Raw genomic sequence first — 26,817 nt, forward strand, 5'->3', positions numbered from 1 at the left:
TATTGGTTAATAAATCATTTCCAGATTGGACAGCATCGTGTCAGACAGCAGAGTTACTGCCTCACAATACACGTTCCATTTTGACCTCTGGTGTCATCTGTGCAGAGGTTGCACACTGACACCGTGGACTGAAAGACAGGTATTGTGCTGTAATGTTCTAGGGTACGGAGCCGTTCTCAGGTAGCACAAGGGGGTATGGAGCCCACCAAAGGAAGTGGTTAAATGGGACAGTCATTGAACACTTGCACTGATTTGTGTGGTCTTCCTTGCAGCCTTTGTGATTTACAACTTTCTCAGCTTGTGCTACGAGTACCTGGGAGGAGAGAGTGCGATCATGTCAGAAATCAGAGGGAAACCTGTTAAGTGAGTCGTTCCTGCCTTTTGCGCACTTCCGTGTATACGTGGGGCATTGCATCTGCAGGTTATGTGGCTTTGCGTTTAAGTTACAGCTGAGTGCATTTCTATCTGATCTGAAACAACCATTAACTGGACTTTAAGAGTAGATTTTACACAGAACAAAAGAAAACACAAAGATCAAAACAAACTTGCATCCACCTTCCATAACTATTTGTTGAAACCGCTGAGCCAAGACATGAGAGAGGAGTTCATTGGGTGATTTACTGCTCTGCTATCAGTGAAATCCACTCAGCTAACTAATGGGATGGACAATGTATCTGAAGATGGGGACTGCAGGATAACTGAAGGCAAATGCATAGAAATAATAGTTATTTTTGAGTCCTAGATTAATACAGTATAGACACTAGCCTATGTTCCTACCATCAGATCACCTATTTACATTAACCTATGTTAATTCCAGTTATGTTCCCCACATTTCCATCGGCTCCACCAGATTCCACCACTAATCTACACACAGCGCCCAATTAAACTAATGGCCTGCATGACTTTGGGATGTGGAAGGAAGCAGAGCATCCAGAGGAAACTTGTATGGTCACAGAGAGAATATGGTAACTTCACAGACACCTAAGTTGAAGATTGAACCTAGATCTCTGGCACCATGAGGTTGCTGCATTACTAAACATGCAGCCCAGTGCTGTATATGATTTGGGATTAAATTCTGCCCATGTCTGTGGCATCTACATACCATACACAGTCAAATAAAATCTGAGAACTAAGAATCATGGAACACTATAACGCAGAAACCTATGTTAGTCATTTAGACTAAGCTGAATTATTATTCTGCCTTGCCCCACTGACCTTCACCCAGACCATATCCATCCATACACCTCTCATCCATGCACCCATCCAAATTTTTCTTAAATGTTGAAATTGAGCCTCCATTCACCACTTCAGCTGGCAGTTCATTCCACATTCTTAGCATGCTCTATGTAAAGAAGTTCCCTCAATATCCCCTCAAACATCTCACCTTCCACCCTTAATCCATGTCCTCTAGTTATCTCACTCAACCTCAGTGGAAAAAGCCTCCTTACATTTACCTACATCCCTCATAATTCAATCAAGGAGTTTCCACGTAATTATTTTGCATATCCAGGAATTCATGAATCACGAGTAGGAGCCTCTAAGCCCTTCTGTCATTTACTAAAACCATGGCTGATCATATTGTAAGATCAACTCTATATTCTCTTTTGCTCACGGAAACCTTTCACTTCTTTGCTATTGAAACACTGAAGTACAATACGCAAACATGCTGGAGAAACTCAGCAGGTTGTGCTGCATTCATAGGAAGGGCCACTCATGTTTCAGGCCTGGGTGCTTTCTAAACATTGGTTACCCTCTACTTCCTGTGGATGCGTCATGACCTGCTGGGTTTTCCCAGCATGTTTGCATATTGCACTTGACTCCAGCATTTGCAGGTTTTCTTGTTTAACTTAAAAACACTGAAACTGCTTCCTTATTACGAGCTATGTAGGGTTTTACAATGGATTAAAGATATTTGCCAGTGTGGATCTGTTCTCATTCATTTCTGTCTCATTCTCAGGACAAGTTGTTTGTATGGAACATGCTGTCTCATGGGTATGACCTACTCCATTGGATTTTTGCGGTTTTGTAAACAGGTGAGCTGACAAGAAGTCGCTGGGTGGCGGAGTTAGCATAGCAGTTAGCGCCACACCATTACAGCGCTAGTGATTGGGACCGGGGTTCGAATCCTGTTATCTGTAAGGAGTTTGTATATTCTCCCGTGTCTGTGTGCATTTACCCCAGGTGCTCCAGTTTTTCCCACCATTTGAAATGTACCAGGGATTGTAGGTTAATTGGGTGAAATTGGGCAACACGGACTCAGGCCAAAATGGCCTGTTACCATGCTGTATGTGTAAATTTTAAATTTTTTTTAACTTTAATGAAAACCTTGAGTTTGCACAGAAAATGAGAACCTCAATTCAACAGACTCACCACAATTAGTAGAAGGAGCACACTACGTCCCTTCACCTCATCAGAGCACCCCACCTCCCCGTATGTTGGCCTTATTTCCCACCTCAGTACCACATAACCTGTGGAAAAAGGAAGTCATCCTTGAACCCACAGGAATACCCAAGAAGAATGGGTGGCACGGTTGGCGTAGTGGTTAGCGCAATGCCTTTATAGCGCCAGCAGTCAGGATCAGGGGTCAAATCCTGTGCTGTTTGTAGAGTTTGTATGTTCTCCCCCTGTCTGCATGGGTTTTCCCAAGGGTTCCAGTTTCCTCTCACCATATATTGGTTTGGGTGTAAATTGGGTGGCACGGACTCATGGGCCAAAATTGCCTGTTACAAAGCTGTATGCTTAAATTTAATTTTTTTTAAAAGAATATTGTTTTGTCTCATGTAAATGATAAATAAAGCCCCAAATCTGAAGGCAGATAGTTTGAGTGAACTTGTATTTTGACTGTCTCATATTGTTCTGTTTCTTTCACTTTGGAGTAAAAGTTTGTCTTCACCAATCTGGCAATGTCAATTATTACCTTTCACTGTGTAGAGCTACTCCCATCCAAGAAATTGCCTTGTGGCTACTTGTAGTCGGCCATGCAGACCTAAAAATTCAATTTAGTTCTCAGATGATTTAGCTATCTGAATTATGCATAATGTGCAACCAAACCATGCAGGTCAGACCTGGCTGATAATGAAGAGCTATGCTTCACATGAAGGGAAGAGCCCACCACACCATACTCTGCTGACAATGGGAGGGTAACTGATGTTCTTGGAGCCGCTAATTACCACAGCTCTGCTCTCTGTCTCGTCCAGGCCACCCTACAGTTCTGCGTGATTAAACCCCTGATGGCTGCCATCACCATTATCCTGCAAATCTACGGCAAATATCACGACGGAGACTTTGAGTGAGTTGGCACTATTTGTTTTTACTTCAACGGCGCCTTTAAGTAGTGGCCTTTATTATTGGAGACCTTAAAACTTTTATATCTTTTGCTGGATCTTGTTTTTCCAGTGGGTTTCCTTAGTGTGCAGTTTGAGTAATGTGCCTGCCTATGGTTTTGTGGTCCTAAGGAGAAGCGATTTCCCTAACTACCAAGTGGCTTGATTCTCCATTGTTTAGGTTTGGCTTGGAGCCATGGAAAGGATATCCTTAACTCCAGAGAGAGGGGTCCTCAAAGGAGTGGAACTGTGAATCCTTTTACTACAGGACAGATTGGGAAGGTCTCATCTTGTCACCACAATTACACCCCTTCTGTATTTATGTGCCCAGAACACCCGAAGTCTTGGGCAGGTGAAACAGCAAATACTTCTGCCTTAAAAAAAAATGCTGGAAATAGAAGACAGAAACAGTTAATGTTTCAGTCAATAACATTTAATAAATAATTCTTGAAAATTTAGTGAGGAATGTTTTAAATTGCAGGGAAAGGTTTTGCATTGAAGATTTTTTTTAAATTGAATTATAGGGGTCAATGTTGACTGAGGGAGGATGATGATGGTTTATAGCAGCAGTTAATCCAACAGGAGGTGCTGTAATTACTGGGAGAAATAATTTTTGAATGCTCCAATTGAGAATCCTGAGAGTCGAGCAGCATCTCTGGAGAGGAAATCTGAACTGGCTGGGTTGTAACGCAAAATAATCAGGCAGATGTTGAAAGACTGAAACAAATATAGAAAAGTGGAAACACAGGCCGGCAGCAACCACGGAGATGAGAATGACGATCCACCCCTCTCCGTCCAGCATGTGATCCAAACTGTCATCCCTACCATATCTAGCTGCAGACTTCGCATGACTCATTGAGCTCATTAGCGTTCTCTCAACTGGTTAGAACACAACTTGAAAGGCTGGGTGCCTGAAACTGTTGAGGACTGGATGCCTAAACAGAAGATACGATGTTGCTAACAATGGGCTTTGTGGAACAGTGTAAGACAGGCCAAGAGCTGAGGTCAGACGGAGAGTGGGGTAGAAAACTAGAGTCAGACAGCAGAGAGCTCGGTGTCACCCAATTTGCATTGGATTTTCCCACTGTAATAAAGATTACTTGTGACATCAAATGCAATACTAAAACTACTGTTTTTGTGTTCTTCTTACCACAGCTTTTGATCATGGTGATTTTTTTTTTCTTATCAAGGTTTGAATAAGCCGGAAGTGGCCAACCTTTCAATTTTTAATTCAGACAGCACAGTAACAGGCCATTTCAGCCCATGAATCCGTGCCACCCAATTAACTTACACTCCCAGTGAGCCGAAATGGCCTGTTACTGTGCTGTATATCTAAATTAAAAGGTTGACCACTCCTGGACTAGGCAGTCATTTTTAATCTAATCTTTAATATACATTAGCTCTGTAAGTCTTCAAACAATCCTGAGGCAGAGCTTTCAAGTGTTATTGTACTGTGTTCTAATAGCAAAAAAACAAACTGGTGGAAGAACTCAGCTTGGTCGAGCAGAATCTGTGGCCAAGGGGGATGGTTGATGCTTTAAGCTGAGGCATCAGGATCAAAAATGTTGGGAAGATGGTGTACAGAATTGAGGGAGGAGGGAGACAAAGGCTGGTAGGTGATGAATGGAATTAGGCAAAGCGGGGGACTCTGGGCAGATGGAGGCCGTTATGGAAGGAGAGAGTGTTAAGACAAAGTTGGGTAAAAAAATAGGTGGAAACAGAGATAGGAAAAAATACTTGAGTAGATGGTGGAGGAGAGGGGTAGGACAGAGATGGGCTGGTAGGCAATAGGTGGAACCAGATAAGGGAGGGATGATTGGGAAATGGGGAAGGGATTGGAAAGGTGAAGCAAGGGAGAGAAAACACAGGCAAAGAGGTAGGTGAGTGATGGGCTATAGGCCATGTCCACACCAGCCATCTTGACCTTCAAGTTGCATATCATTTTGGTTCCTCTTCCCGTTCCCACGTTGATCTGTCTGCCTTGGCTTTTTCCACTGCCACACTGAAGCCAAATGCAGACTAGAACAATCTCATGTTCTGCATGGGCAGTAATGGTATGAACACAGATTTTTTTTCCAATTTCAGGTAATCCTTGCGTGAATATTCCTTTCCAACTCCCACTATCCACACATTTTCTCTCCCTTTTCCATTCCTTCTCCTCGTTACCATAACTCATTACCATCCTCCAACTGGTTCCACCTGCTCAGCACCCACATAATTACCCATCAGTCTCTGCCTTGGGCCCACCTTCTATAAACTGGCTACCTTCCTTGTCTGCTCCCACAAAATGTCCCCTTTACCCCATGGATGCTGCTTGTTTGCTTTATGTTCCAGATTCCACATCTGCAGCCTCTTGTATCTCCAGTATTCCAATAAGTTTTCTAGTTCATCATATCAACTGTCCTTCAAACTAGCATTAAAACTTGGTGTCAGAGTGATTTCCATTCAGGAGTTCCTTTGTACTTGTCAGCACAGTCCTCTTAAAAAAAAGTGATAAGACAAAGGTCTAAAGGAGTGAGGCAAAACATGGCTGATATGAAGTACAAATGAGCTAGGCTGAAATTAACTTTTCAGTAAATGTTTACAGATTGAATCCTCTTCCAAGCTCATTATGACTTTTCATTTCCACAGTGTGAGAAGTGGATACCTGTATATCACCATTATCAATAACATCTCTGTCAGCCTCGCACTTTATGCCATGTTCCTCTTTTACTTCACCACCAGTGAGCTCCTCAGTCCATATGATCCTGTCCTGAAGTTCCTGACAGTGAAGTCAGTAATTTTTCTCTCATTTTGGCAGGGTAAGTATCAATAATATCCATAAGGATTTTAACCAAATTGAGTAAGGAAAGATAACTAGGTGTGTTCATTATCATGTGACTATACACATACAACCAGATGAAACAGCATTTCTCTAGATGATGCACACACACACAAACTCAATATACAGCACATAATAATCATATCAACATTCAAATATAATTTAAAATATTTTGGAATGTTTTAATTGGTGGCAGGATATCGCTCATCAGTCTCACAGCCTGTGGGAAGAAGCTATCTCTCCACCTGGCAGTCCTGATTTTGATATTCATAAATCATCTTCTAAGTGGTAGTGGGTCAAAGGTACTGTGGCTTGGATGGAAAGGGTCTTCTATAATTCTTTGAGCCCCATGTAGGCAACTTTCCCAGTAAATGTCATCAATAGAGAAAAGGGAGATCCCAGTAATCATCTTAGTCGTTTTGATGATCCTCTAGATCGACTTCTGGTCTGATACGTTGCAGCTACCGTCCCACACAATGATGCAGCTCGACAGGACACATTCATTTGTCCTGTAAAATGTTGTCAAAATGTGGACTATCTAAGTCATTAATATCCTTCCCAGTCAACCTGACTTAGATAATCCTTTTACAGAATTGGAATTAAAGGAAGCCCTGCAATCGATGTCGGGAGGAAAGTCCCCAGGTGAAGATGGGTTTACAGTAGAATTTTATAAAGAATTTAATGATTTGTTGTTTCTGGTTTTTATGGAAGTTTTGAATCAGGCAACTGAGATGGGTTCATTTCCAGAATCATTTTTGAGGGTGTTGATTAGTTATTCCAAAGAAAGATAGAGATCCATTAAAAGTGTCTTCTTACCGACCAATATCATTATTAAATGTAGATTATAAAATTGTTGCGAAAGTATCAGCTTAACAGATTGGCTAATTATTTGCCAAAATGTTGACCAAGCTGGATTTATAAAAGGGTGATATTCAATTGATAATGTCACTAAATTGATTTCCATAATTAATGCTGCTAGACAACAAGCTAATCAACCAATGATAGTGGTGTTGGATGGGGAAAAGGCTTTTGATAGGGTTGAGTGGAAATTTTTATTTAAGGTTTTCGAAAATTTTCAATTTGGGCTGCTCTTTACTACCTGGGTTAAAGCTTTATATACTAATCCTGCACAAATAATGACAAATGGTCTGATTTCATCGGCTTTTACATGATCTCGATCAACTAGACAAGGTTGTCCTCTTTCACCAGCATTGTTTGCTTTAATAGCTCAAGCTATTAGGCAAAATTTGGACATTAAAGGTATCAAAATAGATGAACAAGAGTATAAGATTAATTTGTTTGCTGATGATGTTTTAATATATACTTCACGTATCTTAAAGAATCTTTTGAGGGTGCTGCAAAATTTATTAAATCAGTGTGGCATATTGTCAGGTTACAAGATTAATTGGGAGAAGAGTGAACTATTGCCGATATCAGGTGAGGATTATTTAGATTGTAGACAGATTACTAGATTTAAATGGTCAGATAAGATTAAATATTTAGGAGTTATAGTTAATAAAGAATATCAGGACTTATATATTTTGAATTATATACCTTTGTTGAACAAGATTAAAATTGATTTACAGAAATGGAAAGATTTGCCATTAACTTTAATTGGGAGAGTAAATTGTATAAAAATGAATATCTATCCCTCGTATACAATATCTTTTTCAATCTTTTCCACGTGTGATCTCGAAGAAATTTTTTAAAGAATTAAATAAAGTAATTTGATTATTTTTATGGAAGGGTAAATTATCTAGGGGGTTTCTTATGTATAAATTAACGTGAATGGGGAGGACTTCAATTACCATATTTTCAAAACTATTATGAAACGGCACAATTGAAATTCATTAATAGGTTGTTTGATATTCAACAACCATCTGTTTGGGCTAAAGTTGAATTGGACCAAATTTCTGAAAAAGAAATGAGTCAATTTATTTATAAATGAAATAAATTACCAGTATTAAGACATATATTGGATATTTGGTATAAGCAGGATCAATTTATAGGATCTAAAGGGAAATTTTCGATTAAATCACCGTTGTATCAGAATAATTAATTCCGTTTTCTTTAAATAATCTTTATTTGAAAAATTGGAAACTGAAAGGAATTAGTATTATACACGATTGTTTTGAGGCGGGTAAATTTTCTACATTTAATAGATTACAAAATAAATTTGGTATTTCTGCAAGTTCTATTTTTGCTTATTATCAAGTTCAAGATTTTTTGTGAACACAATTTGGTAAGGATTTAATTTTACCAAGTCAGTCTAAGTTTGAGATTTTAATAGTTGACAAGGAAACAAAAGGATTTATATCGGAAATGCATAGGTTGTTGCAAGAAAAGATGGATAAAGTTGGGTTATATACGATAAAAGAGAAATGGAAGAAAGATTTAGATGCTGAATTTTCTTGGGAGGAATGGTCAAATATGTCTATTGATGGTGTTACAAAATTAATTAACGTGAGATATAGTATGGCTAATTATAATTTTGTTCATCAATTATATTTGACTCCTGAGAAGTTGAAGAAATATGGGTTTAGTCTAACAGATTTGTGTTTTAGATGTGGGCAAAAAACAGGTACTTTTATGCATTGTGTATGGACATGTAAGAAAGTTCAATCTTTTTGGGAAAAAGTTATTACATTTTTGAGAGATTTATTTACAATCGATTTGCAAATGGACCCAATGATGTGTTTATTGGGTTATATGCATGCTGTTTCTTTGAGATTGGCTGATAAGCCACAATTGGTATTTTTGCGGTTAGGGTTAGCAGTTGCAAGAAAATGTATAGCGATAACTTGGAAAAATGATGTGGAATTGAATATACAAAGATGGCATAATGAATTGCAATCGTGTTTATATTTGGAAAAAATAACATAATTTGCGAAATAATCATTTTTTGTTAAAATATGGAGTTTATATTTGGATTGTATGACTATTGATCTTAAGTAAAAGTTATGTAAAGAGTTGGCACGTTGATTAATTAATTTTAAATGTATAATTTTTTTAAGGCTCTGAGGGAAGTTGACTCAAGTCTATAATTTTAACATGTGAACAAGTGTCATCTGATCACGGAATTGAGTCAACGTAGATCATCATGTATTCAGTATTGAAATCCGTACTACCAAGTGTACAGCAACGCATTGTGAAAACTTAGTTTTGCTTGCTTATACAGGCATTGCAAAAGTCGCCACACTCCATCGCCATCTTCACTAACATGGTTGAGTTACTTGAGGCGGCTGTTAAAGTGGTGAAATAGTTACTTACATTTAGAAAGTTATTACAATTCCACATGAGAATTTTGTCAAAGGGATTAAATTGCCACTATTTGACAGGCATTCCTTAGATATCTTGGCTAAATATTCTCTCAGCTAAATGCAAGTTAATTAGTCAATAATTTCTATAGTTTGTGAGATAATGTTGAGCATGAACTGAGTACTTGACCTGAAGAAAAAGGAAGTATATGTATGGTTTATAAAGATGAAATCAGACAGGATCCTCAAGGAATATAATGAAAGTAGCTTTTACAAGGAATTGGAAGGGGCAAAAGAGGCCATGAAATGTCTTTGGCAAATAGGATTAAGGAAAATCCCAAGGCATTTTATCTCTACATTTAGCTCAGGAGAGTTTGATAACTCAAGGACAAAAGGAGACCGAGAAGTGGGCGAGGTACTAAATTGCATCAGTATTTACCAAAGTGAAGGGCACAGAGATTAGTGTTGGATATGCCAATATTTCAGGGGTTGTTGATATTGGGGAGGAGAAAGTGGGTCTATTAGAGAACATTAAAGTGGACAAGTCCTCAGGGCCTAATGGGATCTATCCAAGGTTATTTAGAAAAGCGATTGTTGGTACCTTGGCAGAGATCTTTTGATCCTTTCTAGCCACAGGTACAGTGTGAGGTGTTGCACTTTGGGAAATTAAATGTAAAGGGAAAGTGCACAGTAAATGGCAGGATTCTTAAGTTTTGGTGTACAAGTCCATCACTTCTGAAAGTAGCAATGCAAGTAGATGGGGTGGTGAAGAAGGCAGAGGGCATTCTTGGCTTCATCAGATGGGGTATTGAGTATAGACATCAGTAAGTTATGTTGCAACTGTATTTAGGATGCATTTGGAGAATTGTCTGCAGTTCTGGCCACTGCATTACAGGAGGGAAGGTGGGGAGGGGTTTTTGAAGAAGTTCAATAGCATGTTGCCTGGATTAGAGAATATTAGTTATGAGGGGTTGGACAAAGAGGAATTGTTTTCCCTGAAGTGTCAGGCTGCAGGAAGTTTATAAAAATTATGGGAGGCATAGATAAGATGGACAGTCATAGGAGAGATTTTATTTTGATCGGAGGGGGAGGTGCTGGAAAGAGATGCAACAGTGAAGTTGAAAAGTTACTTTGACTTTCACATGATCAGGCAGGGGGTGCAAGGATATGAACCACATACGGCAGATGGGATAATTTAATTTGTCATTAAGGTTAGCAAATACATCATGAGCCTAAGGGCCTGTTCCTGTGCTCTACTGTTGAATGTATTTGAAAGTCATTCATTATTTTGTATGTGAATTGGTAAATATGTATCTACTCAGGTGATTGTGTTGATATTCCCATAGGTACGCTGCTGGCAATTCTGGAGAAATGCGGAGTAATCCCAGAGGTGCAGATTATTGATGGCCATGAGGTCAGGGCGGGGACAGTGGCTGCAGGCTACCAGAATTTTATCATCTGCATTGAGATGCTTTTTGCTGCCATTGCCCTTCGCTTTGCCTATCCTTCCCAAGTGTACAATCAACAGGATGTGACGACTCAAGGTAGGAGCACCCATCACTCTCAGCGCCCACCACTACCAGTACCCACATTCAGTTTAAAATGTGTAGCACAAAGTAGACCTTCATTAACTAACTTTGGGATTTATAATGGAAGGAATAAATGTACTTTGGCCAAATCAAGACATTAGATGTACTTTACAGTCTGTAACTGTTCCTAACCAATGGGCATTGCCTATCTCTGCTTCCCTCAGCCAGAGTAAAGCATGTGGCACAATTGTGATAATTTGTCAGTTGCTCACAGGCTAGAGTAATCGGAGAATAGAAACAAGTCCTCTGACCAACTTCCCTGAACACCACAATCCTGCAGGAACCTCATATCCCTTAATTCCTTCCATATGCAAAAATGCTTCCATTTACCTAGAACATTCTGGTGCCTGAATCTTCACATCCCTTGTGGAGAAGGAATTCTGAAGATTCACTCCCCGCTAGGTGACGAAATCTTTTCTCATCTGCCCACAATGCCCGACTGCTTGTCTGAAACTGTGATTTCTGTTGCTCAACATCATCTGGTCGTTTACATTTTCAAGCTGTGCGAGAACTTTGCACGTTCTGAATTCTAGTGATTGTAGAATAGAATTTTCTTTCCCAGGAAGGAAGTAATCTGATGAGTTTTCACCATAATCCTTCTATCCCAAGTCCATGCCTTCTTGCGTAGGGAGACATGACCGGGACACAACATTTCAGAGACATGCAACATTGCAGATGCTACAATCCAGAGCAAAAAAAACCAAACTGCTAGATTCTTGATGAAGGTTGTTGATCTGAAACATTGACCATTCCTCCTCCCACCTCCACCCCCTTCCACAGATACTGCTTGACCCAAAGTTCTTCCAGTAGATTTCAGCAATCCACAGAGTCTTGTTTCTTCCCTGTAGTTGGAATCATTCGCTGATGTACCAAAGCACACATATTACCTGTCCATCAGCGTGCTGTAAATGTTGGCACAAGGATTACATCCAGAGATTTGGACTCAAAGCTCAGATTTAAGTTAATATAAAAACCTGACAAGTACTCGTGATATGAATTTATCGTTGTACATATGCACCAAAATTCTTACTTGCTGCAGCTGAACAAGTACTTGTAAAGAAAAGCTCTAGTGATAAATGAATTGAATTACATTAAAAGTGACAATACATACATAAGATAAATAAATAATGAATAGTAATGGTGATCACGGAACAACCAGAATGTCATTAAAATAAATCCTCGACAACTAATTTTTATTTTGATGGCAGTTCAGAAGAGGAGAGAGGTGTATAGCAGGTATAGTTAATGCAGAGCAAATCAGGTACTTGAGGAGAATAATAAATGCAAGAAAAACCTCAAGAAGGAAATCAGGAGGCTAAAAGAAGACATGAGGTTGCTTTGGCTGACAACGTGAAGGAGAATCTAAGAGTTTCTACAGGTATATTAAGAGCAAAAGGATAGTAAGGGACAAAATTGGAGATCAGAGTGGTCACTTTTGTATGGAACCAAAAGAGATGAGATCTTAAATGTGTTTGGTCCGTCTTCAGTCAAGGGAAGTAAGGAAAACAAAGAGTGAGATTATGGAACCAAAACAGATTAAAGAGGAGGAAATGCTTGCTGTCTTAAAGCAAATAAGAGTGGATAAATCCCCGGGTCCTGATAATATATTCCCTCGGACCTTGAGGGAGGCTGATGCAGAAATTGCAGGGGCCCTGGCAGAAATATTTAAAATGTCCCTAGCTGTGGGCGTGGTGCCGGAGGATTAGAGGGTAGCTCAAGTTGTTCCGTTGTTTAAGAAAGGCACCAAAAGTAACCCTGGAAATTATAGGCAGTGAGCCTGATGTCAGTAGTAGGTAAATTATTGGAAGGTGTTTTAAGAGATTGGATATACAATTATTTGGATAGTCCACATGGTCTTGTGCCTGGTAGGTCATGTTTAACCAATCTTATAGAGTTTTTCGAGGAGGTTACAGGAATGTTGACGAAGGAAAAGTTTTGGATATCATCTAATTGGACTTGAGTAAGGCCTTTTACCAGGTCCCATATGGGAAATTACTCAGGAAGATTCTAGGTATTCATGGTGAAGTAGTGAACTGGATTTGACAATGACTGGACAGAAGCCAGAGAGTAATGGTGGATAATTGCTTCTCAGACTGGAGACCTGTGACTAGTGGTGTGCCTCAGGGATCAATGCTGGGACCATTGTCTTTGTCATCCATATCATTGATCTGGATGATAATGTGATAAATTGGATCAGCAAGTTTGCAAATGACTCTAAAGTTGGAAGAGTTGTGGACAGTTTCAAAGCTTGCAGAGGGATCTGGACCAGTTGGAAAAATGGCAGATGGAATTTAATGCAGACAAATGTGAGGTGTTGCCTTTTGGAAGGACAAACTAAGGAAGGAGTGCAGTAGAAGAGGGATCTGGGGATACAGATACGTAATTCTCTGAAATTGATGTCACAGGTGGATAGGGTTGTGAAGAGAGCTTTTGGCATACTGGGCTTCATAAATCTAAGTATTGAGAATAGGAGTTGAGATGTTATGGTAAAGTTGTACAAGACATTGGTGAGGCCAAATGTTTGAGTATTGTGTACAGTTCTGGTCACCTGACTACAGGAAAGAAAGAGTGCAGAGAAGATTTACTTGGATGTTGCCTGGACTTCAGGAGCTGAGTTACAGAGAAAGATTAAACAGATTAGGACTTTATGTATTTAAAATTATGAGGGGGATAGAGAGTAAATGTAGATAGGATTTTTCCAGTGAGGGCAGGTGAGATACGAACCAGAGGACACGGGTTAAGAGTGAAATGGGAAAAGTGTAGGGAGAACTTCACACAGAGAGTGGTGGGAGTGTGGAACAAGCAGCCAGCTAAAGTGGCGAATGTGGGCTCAATTTTAACATTTAGGCATGTGGACAGCTACATGGCTGGGAGAGGTATGAAGGGCTATGGACTGGGTGCAGATCAGTGGGACTAGGCTAAAAAAAAATGGTCTGTTGCTGTGATGTTATGTTCCATAGTACTAAATCTGCCATCCTTGCTTGATGTGGCGTCCACTGTGATTTACCATTAAATGCCCTCTGAAGTGGTTGAGGAAGACACTCATTTGAAAGTGAAATTACTGAATGCCTTTCCAGTGATACCCAGATTGTGAACAATTAATAATTTTGAAAATGGAACATTTCAGCACAGGCCCTTCAGCCCACAATGCTGTGCCAACCCATGAAGACCCACACCACAAAAATATAATTTTCCCTACCTCACACTGATAAACTTCTATATTTCTTACATCCATGAGCCTATCTAAATCTTTTAAATGCCCCTATTTTACCAGCCTCCACCACCACCCCAGCAAGGCATTCCAGGCACCCACCACTCTTTGTGTTAAAACATATTTCAGAAATCTCCCCTAAGCTTTCCTCCACTCACCTTAAGATGTCCTCTGGTATATGCTATTGAATAGTGACTGTACTAAAAAGCTGCTTCAATGCTATCATGACCTGGAGATGTGAAAGGTGCTGCACATAACCTTATACTTCCTTACAGTCAACATCTTATGTCCTGTCTGGGCAATCTCCAACCAGACGGGATTAACTGACGTCTCCAAATTCTGTTAACCCCCTACCCCAAATCTCTCTTTCCCTATCCCTCGGTCTTCTTGGGTGGCACGGATTCAGGCAACTGAATTGGCCTGTTACAGGGCTGTGTATCTAATTTAAATTAAACATTTCCTCCTCCTCTTCATTCAGAACTACCTTCTCCCCATCACTTTTCTCTTCCACCTTTCCACCCATGATCTCTAACCTATTACCCTACCTCTTCCTCCCCACACATTTTTATTCAGGCACCTGTCTACTTTTTGATTATACCAGATGAAAGGTCCAGGCCTGAAACATTGGTGACACTTTACTTCCCACAGATGCTGCGTGACCTGCTGAGTTTCTCCAGCATGTTTATTATACTCGATCCCCAGCGTCTGCAGACTTTCTTGTTTAACACCATGTCTCTATTTGAAAATAGATTATTTTTATTTCCTTCCAAATGTCTGAGTAGTGGAATAGAAGATTATGCCTGTGGGTCAAAATGGAGAAAGAACGCTGGTGTGCAGCACAGACAAATTGGGCTGAATGTTTCCGTTTTGTAAATGATGTTTTTTTTTTACTTTCCCTGGGCCGCAGGGTGGTTTACTTAACATTATGCATTGGTGCTTAGCCAGTGAATTGCAAGTTAGAAGGGCAAGTGTGGGCTGCTGCAGGAAGGTCACAAAGGAGAAGGAAGCCCAAAGCTCTTATTAACTGATATGGCATTAATTATTTTTAAGCCTCTATTGACTGACTCTCACCTCTGCCTCCTGCAGGTAGTGTGGCCCCCATGCAGAGCATATCCAGCGGGCTGAAGGAAACCATGAATCCCAATGACATTGTGCAGGATGCCATCCACAACTTCTCCCCAGCATACCAGCAGTACACACAGCAGTCGACCAAAGATGAGGTGGCTCCCAGGCACAACGGGCAGGTCCTGACACAGGCCTGCAGCCAACTCATGGGCCGCAAGAAGAAAGGCGAAAAGACCATCCTCATCAGTTCTGAGGATGAGCTCTAGGCTTCGAGTGACTGGTTTCGCTTTTCAGATTTCATCAAAACAGGAGATGGCAAGAGAGGGAGTGGCCCCTTCTCTTGTGCATTTGTTCAGGAATCAGGAACTGCGCCTTTCCTCTTGGAGGGTACCTGACCACCATCTTCAGTTTACTCACAAGCTGCTTCAACACAAAATGGATCCCTGGTTCTGAGATTGGAACTGAATGCAGAGGCAAATGGGAAGTCCACTGAGTGAACAGAAGTGAACACTCTCTCATACTCAGTCAGATACGCACACACAGTCTCACACACAAGCACTTAACCACTCAGTTACACAAACACACTCAATCATACACAGTCTCATGCACGTACTGTCACACACATACTCAGACACACAGTCACACACTCAATGAACATAAATACACACACCCAGAGTCAAACACACTAAGTTAAACATACTCTCTCAGGGAAACACATACACACACCCACCCAACCTGTTCACACCTAGAAAGTTCAGTTGCTTCTGCAGATTGTCCATTGATGAATCACTTATCCAGGATATTTTCTGAAGTGTTTCAATTTCCCAGTACTATCTTCAGTTTCTAGGCAATGTCATTGCCGAGGCTAAACATATTTCTTGCAACTAAATATCTGTGTTTTAAAGTTGCAGTTGCACCCACTGAATTTATTAAAGGTGTTGATTACTACACCTTTCATTCACATGTGGCTCCCCTCCTCCCAGTGTAGGCTGAGGTAAGAAGACATCCTAATATCCAAGTACCAACTGTCAAGAACTGTCTTGGCCCTCTGCACCTGCGATTTTGCTGCCTGAAAAGTGTACTGCTGGCAAGAAGATCTGTTCTCTGATAAATAAAACACCATTGAGGGGGAAGGATTCAGATGGTTTGAAGGGGCAGTGTTCAAGCATCTCTGTCTCTGCAGTGAAGGTGGGTCACAGCAATGAAAAGGGGTCCCAGCGTAAAAAGCCCACCCCTCCTCCCTCACCACCATTCAGGGACCCACACAGTCCTTCCAAGTGAAGCAACACTTCACTTGTGAATCTGCAGAGGTCACCTACTGCATCTGGTGGTCCCATAGTGGCCTCTTCTACATCGGGGACCTCCCAGTGGCTAATCAATCATTTCAATTCTGCGCCCCACTTCCACTGACTGTCTACAATCTCACGCACTGCCAAACCGAGGCCACCTGTGAATTGGAGGAACACCTCTGTGAAATGGAGGAACACCTAATATTCCATCTGGCACTCTCCAATCACAAGGCATTAATGGTTTTGTTAGGAGCCTGCCCATCTTTCTTTCTTTTCCTGTCCCTCTGTCTCCTTTCCTCCAGTTTCCCATCCCTTTCTCTTTCCATTCAGAGTTATCTCCTCCCCCTTTCATTTCCCAGCTTTTCTCCCGTCTGCCCTTCCACCTGTATCCACCGATGCCCTCTTGCCTGGGGGCCTGTGTCCCTAACCCTACCACTCCCCCACTGTTCATTCAGGTGCCTGTCTGCATTTTGCTCATTCTTTGAAGGGTTGAGGCCCAAAACGGTTGTTATGTATCTTTCTCTTAAAGAGCTGTGTGACCTGCTGAGCTTCTCCAGCACTTCTGTATATTAAACGACAATCACAGCATCTGCAGACATTCTTGCTTTAACTTCTTGCATAAAACTGTGTGAATATCTGAACTTCATACAGCAGTATACAGCAGTCGTGCCTGGAGAAAGCCCAGAGTCCTCCAGCAGCTGCTTTCCTATTTCAGAAATGTTAAAGAACAAATTGCTCTTTCCCATGTAGTAAAACAGTTTAATGTGCCAATACTGACTTCAGATGAGAAGAGGAAATGGCAGATATGGTTCAGACCCTGATTGCCTGAATGAAGGTGTTCATTGAAGTCAGCAAATGCATCATAGCTCCTGATGGTTAAGATCATTCCCATTTCAGTGAACACAAAAGTTCAGAAAGAATGACTGAATGTGTTTTCTGAACCCTGCAAAAGTTAAGGCAGTGAATTAGAAAACATTTTTTTTTGGTATGAGGCAACTCGATTCTGAAGTTATTTTGCCACTTAATTCTTGGCTCATCTGGAATCGTTGCTGTTGATGTCCGTATTTCCAGAGAAGCAGCATCTTACTGCAAGAGCAGTATTGTAGTTAGAGGTAGCTCCAATGCAGTACATTAGTAGATAATGCACTAATTTTATTGAGAGATCTTCAGGGGATAAAAATGTAGTTCAACAAGAACTGGTTAGTTTCAGCAACATAAATTGCTCAATTGCTGGTTTGTGCAAAGAAAAGGCTTCAGAATTTTTCATGAGATCAGGAATGCAAATGTTCTGAATGCAACCTGGTGACTATCGAGGAGCTGTGGATGGCCCTCGCACTTCCAATACATTGTTACCATTTGTCATGGTGGAGGACTGAAGAGCTGCAGTCTATCAAATGAAATATTAAATCAGGGACGGGTGTTATTTTAGTCTTCTGGTTCAAACACTAAATCTTTCTGATATCACAATACACAAATGTGCTGGAGAAACTCAGCAGGTCACCCAGCACCTCTTGGAAGTAAAGAGTAACCATTGTTTTGGGCCTGGGCCCTTCATCAGGTGTGATACCTAATGAAGGGCCCATGCCCAAAACATTGGTTAACACCTGACGAAGGGCTCATGCCAAAAACGTTGGTAACCCTTTACTTCCTATGGTTGCTGCGTCGCCTGTGAATTACACTTGATCACAGTGTCTGCAGACTTTCTTGTTGAACTCCATGATATTACTATCCACAGGAGCTTGCTGTACACAAAATATTCGATGCTTTGTAACAGTGGCTACAATATTTCAGTGGGAGAACATTCTGTGGTGCTGTAAATATCTTTTTTGGCATAATATCTAAAGTTTAGATCACCAACTTCCCCCTACAAAGGATTGAAAAGAGGAAGAAAGAATTTTTTTTTTAAAAGTGATCTATTTTCCCACAAATAATTATTGGTCCTGAAGCTGGAAATGTTCAAAGGTCCCCAGTGTGTGTTCAACCCGTACAGTTAATGCCCCACGAACAGTTGGTGAGGGAGCAAAGGATCAGGCAGTTTGTGTGTGAGGGCAGGAGCAGCTCTTGGCTCCTTCCTCCGCCTCAAGCTCCTGGAAGTAGCTGAGGTGCTGGAATCTGAGAACTTCGTTGCCCCAGCTGGTCCAGCCAGGCTGCAGATTGCGGGCAAACAGCTCCAGACACTCGGCGTGGGGCCGGGCAAGTCCCTTCAGCACCTCACCCAGCGGCGGCTTGTGGGAATGGAGTGTGCAGGGCACACTGACAATGAGCTTGTGGTCAGGTACTGCGGCATACCCAGAGCAGTCATCTCTGCCCTGCTGGGCTGGGCCCCCTCTGTAACGGCCCACGACCAGGATCTCATACGGCTTCTTGTGGAGGGAGTCCAGAGGCACCACAAACTCTCCGCGCCGGGTAACCTTCACCCAGTGCCACACAGCAACCACCTCCACAGACCAGCCAGGGTACAGGTCCTCCTTGACGAAGTGCAGGTGTCTCTGCCGATTGGTGACCCAGCATACCACCAGGCAGCCAGGGGCAGAGAGAAAGGGCACGGGCAGCTGGCGGATCTGCCAGGGGAAGAGGTGGCTGTAACCCTTCTTCCTCTTGAGGGACTTGTTCTCCCAGGGTGGGTCCAAGGCAATCACATCATACTTCTTATAGCCCAGCAGCGGCTCCATGCGTGAGATGTCCGACAGCAGGAAGGCACATCGTGGTGGGACCAGGTACTGGTGACCCATCAGCCTCACCAGCCTGGCACAGTCAGTGCCGTTCTCTGTCAGACGGCCCAGGAGCTCCAAGTCGGGCACCGACACCTTGGTTATCACCTGCACCTGCCACTCTTCCTCTGGCAGTTGCTTGGCCAAGGAGCAGAGTTCCACCAGCATGGTGTCAGCAGGGACCTGAGTCTGTCCCTGCCCACTGCTGCCTCCCTCTCTGCTGGTCTCCTTGGCTTCCATGTGCTCCACCAGCTTCCTGGTACCATCCTGAATCGCTGGACCGACCTTCTCATGGTATGCCTGAGCCTCCACCTCTCCTTGATTCAGTTCCCGGCCCTTCCTCTTGCGATTCCTGCTCTTCAGCTCCTTGGGACCTGTGTCTGGTGCCTGGCCACAAGTCCTGGCGATGCGGGGCTTCTCTACATTGAAGTATCCCGCCCTGAAAATATACCGGTGGCAGCAGGTATCTGGTGCAAGGAGGTGGCAGCACCTGTACCACTGGTTGATGTAAGACTGGTGATCCAGGAACCATCCCACTGGGTCACTCTTGACCACAGCCATCCCCCGAAATTCAGGGTTTGGGCACTGAGCTCAGTGCACTGCCCCCCCCTTGTTTAACGCTGCCTTCCTGGCAACTTCTACCATCTCCCACAGCCAGTGAGCTTGACCCTTCTCAAGTGCACCTTCAAAGAAACCTCTCAGCTCATCTGTAGCCGACAAAGTCCAAATCCTCAGAAAACCGGTATGGAAAGGAGAAAATCTGTGGATTTAAACCAAAAGAAAAAGGCACCTTTAAGGACAAATTTAAAATTGCAATTTAAAACAGATGTATAATATGGTTAGGGTTACACTATAGATCTCAGCATTTTCTATTCTGATTAAGACCTTTGATATGATATGCGACATTAGACCAATGCTACTACTGTGCCAGTGACCACCCAGGCCCAACAACCTTTGCTCTTTAATAGAACGGAGCTGTTTCAACTCCTTCAGCATACATCCCCTTTGTGGGACATCAGCTGCAACCCCATCCCACCCTGTACATTCCAGGAAAAGAACCACATCAGCAGTGGCAGCCTTTGGGGTGGGGGGGGGGTGGAATTCTGAACTAAGGCCTCACCTGTCTGTTTCAAATAATACACTCTCCTCCATATACAGGAAGAACAATCCTGCCTAATATTTCTTTCTCCAACAAGGCCATTGCAAAGAAATGGATGATCTGACCATCTCCACATTTACAGTGGGCTCTCTCAACAATGGCTGCCACATAATTTCATACTGCAACTTGAAACAGTATTTCACTTGCTGTGAACTGGTTTGGGATACAAGCTCTTTCCTGACTTTTGAATTGGCGATGCTGAAATTTAATAAATGGTTTTGAGGGTGGTGAATCTTTTTAAAATCTCCCTCTTCAAGAATACATTTGAGGACAATACTTTGCAGACATACAAAAGGGAAAAACCAATATTAAGATCTAAGCAAAGGTACCATAAGCTCGGGGAAAGAACCCACATGGTACTATCCAGGCAGCTGAGGGCAGAGGAAACCACAAGGACAATCAATGCAATCCAAACAGGGCCAGACAGGATTTCTTATAAACCAAAAGAAATAAATGAAGTGTTTCGGCAGTTCTATATGCAATTATATAAATGAGTCGGGGTGGGGGTGGGCGCAGTGGGGAGGGAATTGGGCAAAACGGCAGAATTCTTGTCCAACTTGGAATTGTCAAATTTAGAATCTGAAGAGCAGAAGGATTAGATGCTCCCTTCTCAGAGGAAGAAATAGTAAAAGCATTGAGCTCGCTGCAGACTAACAGGTGTCTGGGGAAAGGAATTTTATTTAGAATTCAAGACCTGTTAATGGCACTATTTATGGACGTGGTGGAACAGGTGGCTGAGTCCCACACCCACCCAGAATTTTTTTTGACAGCAATAAATAGTGATACCTAAAAAAAAGAGATAGGGACCCACTAAAGCCATCCTCTTATAGACCAATCTCACTTTTGAATACGGATTATAAAACAATAGCTAAAGTTTTGGCAAATAGACTGATTCTGTATCTACCAAAATTAATAAATCCAGATCCAGGTTGGGTTTGTGCAGAAAAGACAATCAGCAGACAATATAAGTAGGCTACTTAATATAATACACCTGGCAAAGTCAAGGGTGGATCCAAGTATAGCTGTGTCACTTGATACTGAGAAAGCCTTTGATAGACCGAAGTGGGATTTTTTTTGGTGAAAATGCTGGAAAAATTCATTCATAAATTGGGTTAAAGCATTGTACCACAAACCCAAGGCCAAAGTTGTCACTAATGGACAGAAATTTTAAGCCTTCCCACTGACCAGATCCAATAGACAGGGTTGTCCGCTCTCCCCTGCTCTATTCATGTTGGCTATTGAGCCATTAGTGGAAGCCATTTGCTGGGATCCAGGCATCAAAGGAGTTAGAGTGAGCCAGGAAGAACACAAAATTAATTTGTTTGCGGAGGATGTTTTGATATATTTGACAGAGCCAGTAGGGTCATTGGTTAGGTGGCAGACTGTGCTGGAGGACTATGGTAAAATCTCAGGATATAAAATTAATTATGATAAGAGTGAAATAAAGCTGCTAACAAAAGGGGAGTATGAGAAATACCAATGTGAGTGTAAATTTATTAAGTGGCTACAAAAGGGAAAGTATTTGGGAATATGGATAAATTTATATAAATTAAATTATCTCCCCTACTTGTAAATATTGAGGAGGACCTATACAGGTGGACACACCTGCCTATAATATTGAGGGCAGTGTTGACTGCATTAAAATGAATGTGATGCCAAGGCTATAATACCTCTTTCAATCTTTGCCCATACTGCTGCCCCAGAGAGTTTTTTAAAACACTTAATAGATGTGTCAGACAAATCCTGTGCAAGAATAAAGTAGCTAGAGTCGCCATGGAAAAATTGACCTGGGACTATAGTCTGGGAGAAATGAGGCTCCCAGACTTTAAAAAATATTATTTGGTGGCCCAGGTGAGGTTTATCGCTTCATTCTTTGAGGGGGACAGTTTACCCTCCTGGGCACAAATTGGTCTACACACAGTAGGGGAGGAGATAGCAAAATAAATTATTTACAAATGGGATGCTAAATTAATAATGAAAAAAACATAACCCGATACTAAAGCATATAATGCAAACGTGGCAAAAAATAAACCAGATTATTGGGTTAAAAGTAGGATTGTCTCCTAAAATGCCCCTAACCCAGAACAAATTAATCCCTATGACTGTGGGTAACAAGATTCTGGATACCTGTTGCCAGAAAGAGATCAGGTGTATCGAGGTCTGTTATGAGAAGGGGAAGCTTACGTAATTCGAGCAATTTAAAAAAACAAATTTAACTTATCAAACAAGATCTTCTGCTACCTTCAATTAAGGTCCTTTTTGAGGGACAAATTAGGTCCATCTATGGCCCTACCGATGTGTAGCTCTAATTCAAAGGGGATGACACGTAAATTCATTTTGGCTATGTATTTCCTGTTCCAAAACGAGAGCCCAAAACAGGGTCTCCATAAAAACAAGGCAAAGATGGGAGTCGGATCTAGGAACACAATTCCTGAACGATGCTGGTCCAACTTCTTCCGGGACAGCAGATAGGCTGGTACACCAAATATACCTTACACCACAAAACTTGCATAAGGTTGAACAGAAATCCATGAATTGTGTTTTAGATGTGTGGAGGCAGGAAAATGCACCAAACGTGGCTATGCACCAAGGAGAGACCCATCTGGGTGGAATTAGGAGACATTTTTGTGTTCAAAATCATTTACAACTTAAGAGGGAGATATGGCACATACGTTGAGGTATGGCAGCCATATTTGCAACACATTGAAACGCAGGTGTGATTCGCCTTCCCAGGGACTTTCTCAATAGGAATACAGCGAATAACGGATCACACAAGCCCTGAAATACTGAGAATGAAGACAATTTGGAAGTCCTGCTGGCTACCCACCCCCCCCCACTTTTTTTTCCTCATGTATTGTTATTTTTAATAATTGATTTTTTATGCTTTTACTTGGGTTGAATTTGGAGGGTGAAGGATTGGCAAAGGCAGGGAGGAAAAAGAGAGGGCTCAGCAAACAATGACCTGTAAAAGAGGAGGATTGTTCCCCCATAATATCTGGCTAATACGAGTCTGTAAAACTATAAATAAAATTTTCAAACAAAAAAAAAGGAATGCATTTGATAACCCTGCCAGGACTTGGGACTCTGAGCAGCTATAGGGAGAGGTTAAGGAGGCTGGGGCTTTACTCCTTGGAGCCCAAGGGGATGTGGAGTGATCTCACAGAAGTGTGCAAAATCCGAGAGGAATATATTGGGTGAATGCGGAGGGTCTTTTGTCCAGTGTCGGGGAATTGGTAATGGGGGGGGGGTGTGTGATTTAACAGGAATTAGAATTTTATTTTATTTTTTTACACACAGAGAGGTGGGTATATGGAATGGGACTGAATGGCATTAATTTCAAGTTCTCCAGATTCTTTTATCCCACCCCCACTCTCCTCTAACTCAACTCTCTCCTCCAACTCTCTACCCCCTTCCCCCCCCCCCCCCCCACCCCCCTTTCAGGAAGCTTTCCCCTCTTCCAATCACCTCAGCTTCTTTCTCGTGCCATTCCACCCATATCCACCTATGACTTCTTGCCTCTGGACCTGTGCCCCTTTCCCCCAGCCATTTTATTCATGCACCTGCCTGCTTTTTGCTGATACCTTGATGAAGGCCTCAAGCCCAAACATTGGTTATGTATCTTTATTGTTGTTATGTCAAAAATGCTGTGTGACTTGCTGACTTTCTCCAGCATTTTTGTGTAAATTACATTGTCAGCGTCTACACATTTTCTTGTTTTACTGCTGGAGGAGATGGATGAGCCAGGTACTATTGCGATGTTTAAGAATAAAATTGGAACAGTAAGTGGATTGGATGTGTTTAAAGGAAAATGGGCCAAATGAAGGCGGGTGGGACATTTTGGTCGGTTTGGGCAAGTTGGGCCGAAGAGCCTGTTTCCATGATGTATGACTGTTGGGGTAGGTGTAAAATTCAGCCGGAGTGAAGCAGGCCTGAGGAACCTCTTGGTCTTCGGATAAGATTCTTCTAGTTAACATGTCCAAGTAGTGTTGTGATGCTCTTGGCAGAGATGGACCTGAAATGTTTTCTTTGTTTTTCATCTCCCTGACTTGGCCAGACCTGCAGAGCATTTCCAGCATTAATTTTGCTTTTGTTTTAGATGGATGGATAACATATCCTTCCTGCTGGTGTGCCCAAAGTTTGTGGGGTGTGGGGACGCGTTGTCACAGATTCAAGATTGGTGGGGGGGGTCAACCAGAGAAACAATGTGAAAATATTTCTTGACCTGGCAGGTGCTGAACATTTGTAATTCTTTATCCAAAAGGGGGCTCAGCTGCTACATTTATTCAAGACTGGTCAATAGATCAATGGAATCAGGGAGTTAGTGTAGGAAAGTGGTGACTGATCTGCTTTGACCTGATTCAGGCTTTGATTGCCTGTGTCTGCACTGCTCATGTTCTGTAAATGTCATTTTATGGAAAAATCAGAACTTCTTTGGCTTGGCTTCACGGACGAAGATTTATGGAGGGGTAAATGTCCACGTCAGCTGCAGGCTCGTTTGTGGCTGACAAGTCCGATGCAGGACAGGCAGACACGGTTGCAGCGGTTGCAGGGGAAAATTGGTTGGTTGGGGTTGGGTGTTGGGTTTTTCCTCCTTTGTCTTTTGTCAGTGAGGTGGGCTCTGCGGTCTTCTTCAAAGGAGGTTGCTGCCCGCCTATTGGTGAACTAACAGCTCATTTCCTGCTGGTCAGATTTAGTATTTGGCTGGACTTGGCGGAGGAAGGACGCAACAATGAGATGCAACATAACCTGAAAGTTAACTTGCATGGGAAGAACAGAAACTCTGGACGGCATAGTTAGCGTAGCAGTTAACATGACATAATTGCACCACCAGCAGCCTAAGTTCGAATCCGCTTCTGTCTGTAAGGAGTATGTACATTCTCCCCATGGGTTTCCATTGGTTTCCTTCCACCCTCCAAATATATACAGGGTTAGAAGGTTAATTGGTGTAAAAGGGCAACCTGGGTTTCATGGCCCGGAAGGGCCTTCCATATAACCATATACAGCATTTTGTAATGTCAAATATCACTATGCACTTGTCTGCTCTTGTCCCGAGTTGATTCAGTTTAGATTCTGGAATCTGTCAGCTCTTTTGTTTATATTTAGGGGGGGAAACTTGCGTAGCAGATGATGGGCAATGTCAGGAATAAGTTGCAAAACACAATCTGCTGGAGGATCGATCTTGAGGGGCTCTGCTCCAAAATATGTCCATTCTTTCTCTCCCACTGATGCCGTTGGACCTGCTGAAGGATCCAGCAGATTGTGTTTTGCATCTGATGCCAGTATCTGCAGTCTCCTGTGTGTCTTGAGCAAGTTGCCTGTGTGCCATCTAATACCCGAGGGCAGCAAACAGCCAAATCAGTCGAGGGCAAAGCTTCCCTCCTCTGCCAAACTCCCCCAGTTCAATGTCTACCACAATTTGTTGTATCTTTGATTTGTACTGAAGCCAGGAAAAAGTCAGAACCTACTTGAGATTTACTTTACCAATGAAAATACGTCTACCTTGACTGAGTGTGAACATCACAATAAAAGGAAATAATTTTTGAAAATATTTGACATTTTTTTATTCATTTTTGAAATGTTGCAGTGCATGTCAATTTACGTTTGAAAGAAATTGGATCAAGTTGTAGTTATGTTTGAAGTGAGAAACAAGCAGTTAAAGGCTTAAACCAAACAATGTGAACATTGATTTATCTAATTTTAGGTAACCCCACCCCCATCTGATTCCACTGTTCCTGTCCCTTCATTGGTAGGTGGCTGGAATACATTGCTGGGGGTGGTCATGGAGGCTGGTACAATAGCACTGGGGGTGGGGGGGGGGGTGTGGTGTTTAAAAGGCTCTTACATGGTCGTAAGAAAAATAAAAGGTTATGGGTGTGAGATTGGGAAGTTTTAGATAGATTCTGGAATAGGTTTATATCGATTATGGGCCAAAAGGCCTGTACTGTTCTATATTCTTTACCTGCACCTCTACTTACTTTTTCTCTCCTTAACTTTTATTTTCTCACCCCATCTACCTTCCTAATAGTTTCTCCCTCCAGCCATCTCTCAAGCATTTCTGCCTTCACTTAGATTATGGCACCTCTGGACCCCTCCACCAGCTTCTCCCCCCCCCAATATATATATATGAAATTTCAACTATTCTATCTTGGTCTTGAAGAAGAGTTTTGATGTACATTTCTACCCACAAATGCAGTCACATCCACTGAGTTCCTGCAGCAAGCAGTTTTGGGATGTTTGCTCCAGATTCCAGCTTTGACGACTCCCCCATGTCTCTAATTCGTACCTAACAAACTCTGGGCAAGTTCAAGTTTATTACCATCTGACAACATAAGCAAACAGACAAAACTGCATTTCTCCAAACCATAGTGCCCACATGCACAGCACAAAGTAAA

General features: G+C 42.0%; 2 protein-coding genes across 9 annotated transcripts in view; one reads left to right on the forward strand and one right to left on the reverse strand.

Annotated features, from left to right (window-relative positions):
• Window positions 1–25,971, forward strand: part of tmem184a (transmembrane protein 184a) — a 93,505-nt gene extending 67,534 nt beyond the window's left edge. For 4 of the 5 annotated variants that reach the window (XM_069928330.1, XM_069928328.1, XM_069928332.1 and 1 more), the window contains exons 4-10: window positions 273–363; window positions 1,958–2,033; window positions 3,198–3,289; window positions 5,955–6,124; window positions 6,736–6,786; window positions 10,748–10,945; window positions 15,288–25,971. In XM_069928330.1, coding sequence (XP_069784431.1) covers window positions 273–363; window positions 1,958–2,033; window positions 3,198–3,289; window positions 5,955–6,124; window positions 6,736–6,786; window positions 10,748–10,945; window positions 15,288–15,532 — 923 coding nt within the window. In that variant the 3' untranslated portion in view covers window positions 15,533–25,971. The remainder of the gene's footprint in view (window positions 1–272; window positions 364–1,957; window positions 2,034–3,197; window positions 3,290–5,954; window positions 6,125–6,735; window positions 6,787–10,747; window positions 10,946–15,287) is intronic. The other variant, XM_069928331.1, reaches the window with a different exon arrangement.
• mettl4 (methyltransferase 4, N6-adenosine) overlaps window positions 17,301–26,817 on the reverse strand; it is a 53,194-nt gene continuing 43,677 nt past the window's right edge. For all 4 annotated transcript variants that reach the window (XM_069928336.1, XM_069928333.1, XM_069928335.1 and 1 more), the window contains one exon: window positions 17,301–20,026. In XM_069928336.1, the coding sequence (XP_069784437.1) occupies window positions 18,583–19,827 (1,245 nt within the window). In that variant the 5' untranslated portion in view covers window positions 19,828–20,026 and the 3' untranslated portion in view covers window positions 17,301–18,582. The remainder of the gene's footprint in view (window positions 20,027–26,817) is intronic.

The sequence above is a fragment of the Narcine bancroftii genome, chromosome 3 (genome assembly GCF_036971445.1).
Source record: "Narcine bancroftii isolate sNarBan1 chromosome 3, sNarBan1.hap1, whole genome shotgun sequence".
NCBI lineage: Eukaryota > Metazoa > Chordata > Chondrichthyes > Torpediniformes > Narcinidae > Narcine > Narcine bancroftii.